Here is a 12,188-nt window from a genome sequence, read left to right as displayed (position 1 = left end):
AACTGCCAGGGTGAGACATCATTAGTCATTTATCAAGAATTTAATGATACGTCAAAACACAAGGATGGATTTAGGGCAGGGTTGCAGAGAAGTATGCACCAGCCCCCCAGTCTTAGATACACAAGATGAAAGTCAATTTCCCTGCATAATACTAATATATCAAACAATTAATGGACACACTTAACAATCGGGCCTCCCCCTCCCCCCCACATACACTGACACACAGACACACACAAACCATCATCTCTGATCTTTTCGGTGAAGACGGCAAGACATTTCCTTTAATCACAATAAGAAATATGTTTGTATAACAGGAGGATGCCACTGCACTAAGAAGATTAGTACAATCAACACGTGCACAAATTCATCTAGTTTAGTGGGAAAAGATCGAGAACTATTTTCACTTAACCAAAAGCAATCGTTGATTTAAATCTGAGCCAAAAACATTGACAGACAAGGAAGAAAAGAGAGCTTCAATCTGAAACTTTGATCCCATCGTTAACTAATGACATTCAAAGTGACAAATAGGAAATCTTTAAAGACGTAGCTGTTCAAAACAATAGCGACAGACTGACAGGTGCTTCAGCCAAAATGCACATCAGAACACCCACACACACCCACGGTTATAGATTTATACATGATAAAGTCTTCTTTTAGAGAGCTTTTGCTCTGTATATCATGTTATACACCATTATTATTTGAGCAAAACCAAAATACATTTTCAGAAAATACAAGCAGCATCAGAGCAACGTCCTCAAAACCAGTGGTTTGCCAATGTTTAAGTGGTTTGCCCGTGTTTAAGTGGTTTTCATGTTTTGCATTTTCGCTATTCGTCTATGTCAATGGGGTTCAAGAAAACTTACTCAAACAATCAAGAAACTTTGTAAGGAATTGAACTCAGTGTATAAATAATAGCTATTATATCAGTCTAACGACACGTTTTTGATTATCACAAATTCTAGCCCAGATTACAATACGCTTAAGTACGAGTGCATACATAGAAAAACAAACAAAGGTGTTTTTGGCACGCGTTTCAATAAACTAAATGCTCCATGATCAAATAAATACACGTCACACAGATTGCCAAAAATTAACGTACTTGACGTCAAATTCATGCTAACTAAACTAGAAGTATATAGATGTTTTCAAGTTGAGTGCATGATCATTTTTTAAATATATACTATAGTATAATTTTAGAATTTTGATATACATTTGTATATATAGTATAAGAGAGCCAGTAGTTTATCAGTCTATTTGACTGTTGTCTGTTACCCTCTTGAAATAAAGTTTTTATACATACTTAAACATATATACAAGGTTAAATTATAATATCCGTTGAACTCAAAACACCTGGAGCAATATTTTTACCGCCATATTTGAATTTGAAATTCAAGAATAAAATATCTTTTTCTCTTGTGCAAATGTGACTGGATTTCTTGCGGGGAATTTCGTTTTTAACGGAACAAAAACTTTCGAAAAGATTTTTGACATTAACAAGCGACATAAATAATGTTTTATCAACACGAGGCTCGAGAGCAGGGGCGAAACTAGCATCTTTTAAATGGGGGGGCTGGGGATGAAATTGCCCTGCAAGGACATAAGATGCCCTGCAGATCATATGGAACAGTATTTACACTATATATTTTTGGAATACATGTTGTATTTTTGTGGCAGAACGCACTTTAGCGTACCATTAAATCTTTAATGGCAGTTTTCGCATCTTTGCAGTTGCCCAATTTTTTAAAATAATATTTAAGTCAACATTGTCCGTAAGATCTTTTTCACATGCAAGAACGATTAAGTCATTTAATCGCGTATCTTTCATTGTGGATCTCAAGCAGTTTTTGACAATCTTAAGCTTGCTGAAACACCTTTCATCTTTTTCCACGGACACTGGAGCGGTAAGCAATAGTTGATACGCCTTGCACACCGTTGGAAAGACGTTTTTGTGTTTGAAAGCAAATAACGCAACGTCTTGAAGGGATTTAGGTTCTGATTTAAGTTGTGATGACACAATATTATTGAAAATTTCCAACTCCGACAGCAGTATTTCTGCATTAACATCTTTTACCGCCAGTGGAAAAAGACTACACATTTCATTAACTGTTTCAGCCATCGGCCTTTCTAGCGGCAGCTGTAAGCTCTCTCCAAGAGGTTTTATTTTGTCGATGCAATCTTTAACGTTATCGGTATACTCGGTAATAAGTGAGTCTAGAACCAAGTACATTTCCTTTCGGTAGAAATCTTTAAATGATATTTCTGTTGTTATTTCGGAATACTCGTTAATTCGTTTGGGTGGCTTTCTTGATCGATGATGACGAGTGTATTCTGCCATTACGTCTATTCCTACTTTGGTTCCAAATGCAACCATTGCCTCTATCTCCGAGTCTAATCCGTTCTCGTCACTTCGAATTTGCCTAAGGTTTTTTACTGTAGCATCAATCAGGTTAAGTGCATCTACTATATTTAGCTCCTCTTGCTGCAGTTGTTTGGTTAGGATTTTGGTTTTTGTCATTATGATTCGCATGAACATAAGAGCAAAAAGAAAGTCGAAACTAAAAAATTTCTTTTTTATTCCATCGCCTTTAGCTTTTACTTTTGATTCTACATCTCGAGCATTAATAACTTTCACAATAGCATTTGGTATTACCTCATAACTTCTCCAGACAGCATCAATGGACTCAGAATTGTAAACCCATCTCGTCTTTGACAAGTTTCGAAACTTTAAATTGTTTTCAACATCTTTGCAACTTTCTTCTATAATTTTATTTCTTTTTGTGCTTTTGCTAAAAAACACATATACGTCTTCTAGAGCGTCGTACATTGATGTAATTATTGAGCTATGTTTGCAACAATGCTCGTTGAATGTATTAGACCGATGTCCCTGGCACGGGATGTAAGGCACTTGTCGTTTTAAAATTTCTTGCAACACTTTTTGAGCACCATTTAGTCGTCCAAACATTGATGTTGTGAAATCGTATGTTTGAAATGCAAGCATATCTATATCGATTTCATTTTCCATTAAGGATTTTATGACATCTTTAGCCGTTCCAGCACCAGTTTTATCAAGGGTCTCTTTCATTTCAACCAGTCTCTCGCATGGGATGCCCATTTGGTTGACATATCTTACAGCAACGATAAGCTTGTCTTGATTTGATGTATCAGGTGTAGTGTCTGCAGACACAGAAAATACACCTGCTGACTTAATTTCAGCACGAATTTCATCCCTCACAGATTGAGCCAGCAAATGAAGCATCTCATTTTGTGCCTCTGAGCTTGTATATGTTGTACTGTATGGCCTGAGGCGCTGATCGTCCAACCACAGCTTGAGAACAGGACAATGTCTTGAGAGAAGATTTACAATCTGAATGAAATTTCCGTCCTTGTCATCGCCTCCTCCTCTGAATGCCAATGACTGCCTTGCCAGAGTGCGAGCCACATCAAGTAGAATCAACATAATTTCCTTGTTCTTTTCTTCATCTGCTTTCTCTTGGATCAATACTTCCTTCATTTTCGCATTCATCATCACATCAATATGGCCAGATGTTATTGAGAAACGAGCAAAATCAGCCAGAGCAGCTTGATGGGACTTGCTACTGAAGTGTTTATGAAGTTTTCCTTTCTTGTTTGCACCAACGCTCCTCATTTTCTTCCATGATCGTACACCATTTATCCATGCTGGATCACTTTTTTCTCGTCCTGGCCCACTCGGAAATAATGAGCATACAAAGCAATATGCTTTATTTTCCTTCTGACTGTACTCAAGATGAGGGAAAGAGTCGTACCAGGATGCATTAAATTTGTTAGGTCTATTTTTGGCTTTTGTTTCATTTACAGGAAAAGACTTCAATCTAGGTTGACAGAGTCTTTGTTGCATGAGAAACTTTCTTTGATCGTCATTCATATCTCGTGGCCTTTCGCTTGGATCACGAGAAGTAATTTTAGTGTTTTCTTCTAAAACTGGGCAACCAATTTCAATTTCATCTCGCTGTGCTTTGTTGATGACAATTGAACAATTTTTTACCAGTTTCACAGACAAATCTTGTATTTTTTTTGCTATGTGCTTCACTTTTTCTGAAAAGCGCTTCGCGTTTACGTGTCTATCATTATCTATTATCACTTCATTAAGAATATTCTCACACTGATGAAAAAGTTGTGATAGAACTCTTAACTGTCCTGCACAAGTGATCCATGTAATATCTTCTTGGTTATCTGAATCACAGTTTGATGACTTTTCACTTTGTGCAGCCTAAACGTATAAAGACATTGTAAAAAAGACACATCCAGTAAATTAAATACAAAAATCTGCTTTTAACAGATGAATAAATGACACTTGAAAGATTCGTATTAAAAAAGATTCGTATTTTTATTCTGAAAAATCAAAAGACTAATGAAATTAATCTTAACGTCTACCTCTTCATTTGAGCTATCATCACTCAGCAAACAACTATTTTCTACTGCTCCAAATCTCGCTGCGTGACTGTTAACAGAAGTGTCGTCGTCAACAAATAATGGCTCTTCAATAGCCACACAAAGTTCCACTTCTTCGTTTATATTATCATCTACCATTGCCTCAAATTCTGCTATTTCATGTGTACCAGACGTGTTGTCTTCAATAATAAACGGATTTTCTGAAACAGAAAAAAACTTCAACTCATCTTTGTTTTTTTCTTCATACACAACGACAGCTGTTTCATTTATCTTGTTAAGGCTGGTGCTGCTTGACTCTAAAGACGTCGTACTTTTCTAAACATTAGTTTAAAACAGACTTTATAAAACAAGTCCTTTGTTACTGCACTTTTATGAACTTCAAACAAATTTTAACTTACATTGCACGACGCAAATGAGAGTCTTTTTTGTGACGGATCAACGATGTTAATAATTTTGCCCTTTCCTTTGTGAGTGGAATTATTATGTTTAGAAAAATTATCATTGAACATTTCTTTATTACATGCAGAACACTTAATTTTTTGCCGATACGGCCGTTTTCTCTTGTTCTTGATAACTTTGGAATTTTCTGTTATAATCACAATAAATACCAATCACATTTACACATTTGTTGGTTTCGGGTTTTTTGTTTAAATAATTGCTATTACTTACCATTCATCCTTGACTTTCCTTGTTCGTAAAATAAACTATACAAACACTAGCTACTAAAAAGCTTCAATCAATTTAAATCAACAAAATTTATCTTAGTGTTTGTGTATACTGATGTAAAAATATAGTATGGTGTTTCCACTTAAGATATAAAAATTTCAATAATTTCACTTACGAACACTTCCGATGATGATGCATATCTGCCTTTAAAATGTCCGCCAAAGCAACAGGAAATTTATAAAAGGAAAGTTTCCTTGATGCGTACCATTGAGTTCTATAATAACTGGAGCGGCTATCTTTACTGGGGCGAGGTCGCCAAAAAAATGGCGGCCAACGGACGTATTTCCGCTGAAATGATCGCTTTGCAGAAAAATAATATTCTCGACCTCCCCCTGGTGTATATAGTAAATTATAAAGAATTTTTCAAAAACCAACACGATATCGTTAGTTCCATATTCTGTGACGATATCTTTTTTGGCATTTCTTTATAATGCCAACACTTCAATCGTTCAATTGTTGGATGTCGTAGTTTCCACAAAAGGAACATATCGCTTCTCACAGGTGAGATAGTTGCTTAGTTTTTAGTCCGTCAACGATTGAAAACTGAAAAGCAATTATACATGCACTTTAAAAGCCATAAAATACATATTAAAGATCGTATTTTTTAAGACTGACTTGAACGCCAAATATACTGATGTTTTCCTGTTTTTGTTTATAAAATTCTGCATACTTTTCTAAAGTCTGCATGAAGTCGTAAATTTACCCATCTATTTGCAAAATAGTTTCCCTAAAGCAAAAAAGACCCTGCACACATTTTGCTCTGTGAGTAAGTATCAAAACGAAATGATCAGCCCCAAGAGTACCCATGATTTGGAGCAGAGCTTGTTATGTTCTATTTGCTGACAACATGCAGGGAAGACCAAGGAGTAAAGATGACTGGAAGATGTTATTGACCAGGCAGAGTCTTAAAAAATTATAATGCTGTAAAGATAATTGATTTATCGTCTGCCCTATCCAGAGTTATTTAATTTGATCATGGTCAAATTCTAGGGATGGAGACAATGGATTCACTAAGGATGCCTTGAATGCTTTGAAGTTAAAGTTCATGAACCAAAGAAAGATGGCAAGGTTGTGTGTTTTGATGCTTAATGAAATGTCAATTCACAAAGATATAAAATGGGAAAGCCATAAAGTCTATGTAAACATTTGTACTGAGATTGATGACTTGATGCAGATGTGAAGCATCAAACTGTATAAGCCATTGGGTTTTATATAACTTATGTTTAAATCAAGTCATATCTTTATCAAAACATTTTAGTTGAGTGTTGTATAAATGTTACTAATATCTAATGCACTACACTGAAGCATTAAAGATTCAGTGATGAAACTTTCAAAGTTACTGTACTGTATATTTCTTCATTATTACAGTTTTTGTTTCAAGAAACAGTTTGAGCTTATTTACCTAGTAAAGTACAGAATGGAGATTTATCATATGCATTATTGCTACTTTTTTAAAGAAAAGTTTTTCACTTTTCAAAGCTTTCCTACAAATTTTTTGCTTCTTATTTCTTTTCATGAGATTGATGATATATGGTTAATATAATCCAATAACTTTATAATTTCTAAAAGCTTTTAAGCTTCTAGAATAAAAGTACGCTATAGGTATTTGATTCATTTGGTTATATTGCCTTGCTATGACATATCTACTTGCACTTCATCATTCTTGTATGAACAAAACACCAGATGTGGATACTCAGAGAACAAAATGCACTACCAACTGCTTATGAAATTTATTATTTAGGTGAAAACTGTGTTAATCATTCAAATTGTGTACTTATTTGCAAATATAGGAAAAACAAAACAAAGTGAAAAAGAAGGGTAGAAGTATTAAAACTACAAATGAATTATAAACACCATTGGAAGCACAAGTGTTTTGATGATTATTTGCATTTTGCCCAATTCATGTATCAATACAACAAAATCAAAATGTGCTACAACTTTACAAGTATTTGATGCAGTTGCACTTCAGAACATCACAAAAAGGTTACTTAAAGTACTTTCTATACAATATTGTTTGTTTTGATTTACCAAACCTATGCAGACTTGAGTCTTTTGAAATTTAATATGAAACTCAATTACAGAAAATCCGTAAATATCCAGAGATTTAATATTTACTTTTTTAAAGAAACAAGTAAAAATCCAACAATTGTGGCGAAAAGCCATTGCCCATTGCATCATGAAAAGAAGCAAAATAGCAATGATAACAAATAAGCTAACTTCTCTCTCGTGAACCGTGGAGATGAACTATGATATACTTTTTTGTATAGACTAAAGAGTTTAATCGATCAAACAAGTTCGACGTTGGTAAAAAAACGACGCACATCTGCATTCATACATGTAGCCGACATATAGCTCTTTCGTCGATAGTTATAAATGCATCCTCGTAGTAGCACATAACTGACAACCACAGTTGACTCGCTGTTATGAATTTGAGGTTTTTACCTTGATTTTCATCAAAAAATTGCTTGACGAATCCCAAATACACACATACATTTTCTCTCTTTCCTCAGGAGGAGTGGGAAATTGTGAAATTTTCGGAAAAGCGATCAATTTCGGTAAATCTCAGCGGCAACGGACGAAATCCGCCATTTTTTTGGCGTCAGCAGATATCTAAGGCCGCGCTTGAGATAGCCGCTCCAGTTATTATTGAACTCAATGATGCGTACCGTTTACCGTTCTTACCCATGAAGTGCAAATCCAGCTTAAATTAAAACTGAACTATATTTTCAAACTATGTGGATAATTGTTTGCACGTATCCTAGTGTTTAGTTTTGTAATTAGCCCTGCAAATCCAATCGTTGCCCTGCAACGTTAACATTTTGGGGGGGTTAGTTCCCCCCCCATACCCCCCCTTAAATTTCGCCCTGCTCGAGAGTTAAGACTTAAGATCATCGCCAAAATTCATCGCATAATTACAAAAACAAAATACGCTAACAAATTTGTACCTAATCCTTAAAAAAAACACAGCTAATCTTTATAATCTTCTTGTGAATGCTGTTATGGAAAAGATCATTTCACACCGTACTCTCCACAAATTGGTCTTAAAATTCATAAATAACACAAACAATCTCATCTCAACCATTCTCAATTCTCAACTATGAACTTTGATAATACACTGGACACCAGTTTGTGGGCACAGATGCAATCAAAGTATCTAAGCACCCCGTAAAGGCAAGTTAATAACAACTTACCAGACAATAATCTGATCATACATCGTACGATCAGACTCTGTGCTTGCAAAGCCAGTGAAAGGTACTTCTCATAAAACCTCCAAATCAAAATACGCTTTGTGTGATAAATTAAATATTACATGATATGTTATATTTGAATTTATATACACCTTAATAATGGAATTTACGGCTGTCTGCGGTATATTGATTTGTCAACACATTTCAGCCTCTGTGTACGCTCTACGTCAATTGTTACTGGATTTGAGCGACCCAATTGAATCGTTACCTACTTTTATCAAAAATTTTAAATTACAAATAGTTCTTAATGGTTTTATTAATATTTACTTAACAAAAACTTTACAAGCAGATTAGAATTTTCATCATGTATAATATAAACGTTAGATGCATGTCAATGAAATACAAAGAATACCATACATAAGGCAAAAGTTTTCACTATTCGATTAAACAATGAACAATGTATGATGTGCTCATTGAATATTTGACAACTACTCGCTAAAGACAAGAGTGGGGCAGTCTTTGCGGTTATCAAAATTTGTGATTATCATATGCATTTAATCACGAATTTCAACACTCTTTATTATGCATCACGTATATTTAACCACTCGTTTTGCGTTACACAACTTAAGTTACATGAGATATTTCCATTATGAAAACAGTGTATGATAATCTTATTTACTAATGTGTTTTTTGTTTCTTGTTTATTCAAGCTTTCCTTCAAATACAAACACGACATTTGTCGAATATTGGATTAAAAACAAGTTCCGAATATTTCAAAATCTATACACAATGATTTAGGGAATAGAGTGGAAGAAAATCCACGAGTGAAAGCAAAATTACGTGGGAACTTCTAAAATAACGAGATTTCTGTATTTAAAAAGTGCGCGTACAAAGATGGTTGATTGTGTACTGTAAACAGACAAATGACAAAACGTTTGCAGTTTTTCGCAAAAACGATAATCATATTGACGATCCTCTATAAACGTGCCGTAAATATGACACAAGATTTCCGGAAACCCACGCCAAACAAATCTGGAAAGAATTTGTACGTACACGACGATGAAATAACAACTCCAACACACACAACGCTTACTTGATTGTAGGGAGAACGTACTCTGTCAATATCAAATTCAAAGTGAAAGAAAAGCAGCGCGCCATATTATCTAGGGTCTCACTATGATAATTGGGAGGCATTTCCAAAACGTCTATCCTTCCTATGTCTATGGATTCCTTATTCTTACAAGTTTGATAAAAGTACATCCAATCGCCAATATTGGTGATTTGGGAAAAATGTGCAACTCGACTCAAACAAACCAGACAAATTGCACAAGGAATGAGACTGGTTCTCGTAATCAAAGTGATGTAAGTTTATAAACAAAAACTCTATTGTATGTAATTACAAAAATCATTTTATTCGGTCTGATGAATTAATTTAAAGTCAATGAAATGTTTTGTTGACTGGAAAGAAATGCATTCAAAGAAATGAGGTAGGTGCAAAAAAAGTCAAAAAGCCACAATAGTCTAACTGAAGCCATTGGGTAAAGTCATCTTATTGAACAATCTTATAATTCTTGTATTTATTATTTCCTTTATGCGATTTTTATGGCATTATCAGAAGTTGGTTTACGCCAAGCCTGAAACTGAATACGTTTAAAAGGAAAGATTTTTCTATCAAAAACACGCGGAACTTTAGTGCTTTTATTTTAGATACAAACTTCTTCACAGTATAATGTGTAGTGATTTTAGAATTATTTGCAACATTTCCAATATTTATAAGACCACCATCAACTACAATAATTGTACCTCTCCATAATTTCTGTAAGTTATTTGTTATCATATGCTCCATCTCGAAATCAAATAATCTAAAGTGTTCACAATATTTTAATACATGTCACACAAAAAGAGACTTAGAATAAAAATCATATCAAATCCTCGTGTCAAGCGCAGCAGAAATGATTTCCGTTTCACAATTACATTTGCGAATTCTTTGTTGCTGTCCAACTTCTGTAAAAGTCTCCACATTCCCCTTTTTGCTAGCACGTAATATGCAGCAAAGACTGCAGAAAATGGCAGTTCTGCGAGTTCGTATTTGAAATTTTTATAACTAATCCATAAAGCCTTGAGGTGTATCCGCTTCTGAAATGTTTCCGTATCTGTAATTCGTAACACTTGCTGAGTGCAAAACTTGCACACTTGCAGTGGAAAACTACGTCTAAAAGAAATGAAATAGACTGACAAGACATAAAGCATTGAATTAATGCATTTCTAAAATTCTTACAATTTTCTTCTCCACCATTGAGAAATATGACAGTTGACAATGCATTTAAAATTTTCATATGTTTCATTGAAGAACAAACCCAAGAAAAGTTTCTCAATTCCTCAAGAAACATTAATAACAACAATGGTGATCTCCACAGTTGGTGTCCTAACAAATGGTCTTCTTATTGTTGTTATTGTGAAGGATCCTTTAAACAAACTAAGACGAGGACCGTGGATTACCATCTTAAGCTTATCTATAGCTGATTTCACAGCATTTTTGTCTCAATTCATGATTGTTGCATTGGGTAAATTGTTCGAGGTAAAATCATCAAAAGCTACCACTTATTCTGTCCTTTTCCTTTGGATGTTTGAGGCTGCGGGCTCATTTTTTCACTTGACATCACTCACATGGCAAATTTACATAATTGCAAAGTATCCTATACGTAGCCGACATATGTTGTCTACCAGAAAAATATACAAATTATGTGCGACTGTTTGGTTGATTGCCATTTGCATGGCATTTGGTGAAGTCACATCACTTTACATAAAAAAATTTGACCAGCTTATGTATATCTATATCACAGTATATGCTGTTTTGGAAATCGCTGTTTTACTTCAGATCATATTGAAGTGTTTCATACTTAAGGTTGTATTGCAAAGTCGACAAGACACTAAAGTACATGCTGAACAGCACAACACTAAACACCTTGAAATTGTAAAGGCAATCATTGTGCTGAATGTCTTATTACTGGTAACTGCATTTCCTTTTTTTGTCGCCAAACAAGTGGAGTTTATTCAAAGGCTAGGGAAACTATAAGATGAATTAGCTGGACGTTTTTCATATTACTATAAGCCAGTGGCCATGATGAATTTTGCTGTCAATCCAATTGTGTATGCACTGAGGCTTCCAGATTATCGAAACAGTATGAAGGCGTTGTTTAGAAAAAGAATACTGTTTTTACTCCAACATCCCAGTCAACGACCTTTTCCTTCCGGTCCACCAATAGGAAATTTGCGATTTAACTACATTCATCGTTCATAACTTTATGATTAATATATAAATTTTTTATTTGGGTATAGTATAGGTAATATTAGCATAGTTTTAAAGGGAAGATGAAAGACAAAGAAACTATCATGATTTGTAGCGAGATTTTAACTGACTAAAATTTAAAGCCAACTTTTTGATTTTTCTTTATGAGAAAGATCAGGAGTGTAATACTTTTTTAACGGTACATTTCATTAATCAAATAAACCTTGAACTTAGAGACGTTACAGATTTGCTTAATGCTTCGATAAAAAATTTGAAAGAAAAAATGAGTCTTGCATGTTTGTTAAATTTTCTATAGCTTGTTGAAAAAATGACAACAAACTTACTTCATATATCGGCTGCTACTTGGTGGTTATATTGGAAAACAAATACTTCGGTATAAACAGAACTTCGTTCCATCGATCAAAGAGTAAGTTGATCTGTTCAAAATAAAGAAAGTGTGTACGCAGCTAACGTACAGTCACAAGTGCACGGACAGCTTAAATATAGAATCCTTTCATCACAGGCATATGAGCCAAAAGAAACAATAACGATGA

The 12,188-nt window shown here is 34.4% G+C and overlaps 2 protein-coding genes across 3 annotated transcripts in view; one reads left to right on the top strand and one right to left on the bottom strand.

The window, feature by feature from the left end:
- LOC124453075 (cannabinoid receptor 1-like) overlaps positions 1-12,188 on the top strand; it is a 109,691-nt gene that overhangs the window by 10,001 nt on the left and 87,502 nt on the right. The gene's annotated exons all lie outside the window — the stretch shown is intronic.
- Positions 1,694-4,608, bottom strand: LOC124452505 (zinc finger MYM-type protein 1-like). The gene is made up of 2 exons (XM_047003064.1): positions 4,414-4,608; positions 1,694-4,249 (listed from the first exon to the last, which is right to left on the bottom strand). Exons 1-2 carry the CDS (start codon positions 4,567-4,569, stop codon positions 1,694-1,696), a joined length of 2,712 nt encoding a protein of 903 aa, XP_046859020.1. The 5' UTR covers positions 4,570-4,608.

The sequence above is a fragment of the Xenia sp. Carnegie-2017 genome, unplaced genomic scaffold (assembly GCF_021976095.1).
Source record: "Xenia sp. Carnegie-2017 unplaced genomic scaffold, XeniaSp_v1 HiC_scaffold_25, whole genome shotgun sequence".
NCBI lineage: Eukaryota > Metazoa > Cnidaria > Anthozoa > Malacalcyonacea > Xeniidae > Xenia > Xenia sp. Carnegie-2017.
The sequence above is the reverse complement of the archived record's forward strand: the minus strand, read 5'-3'. Positions and strand labels throughout refer to the sequence as shown.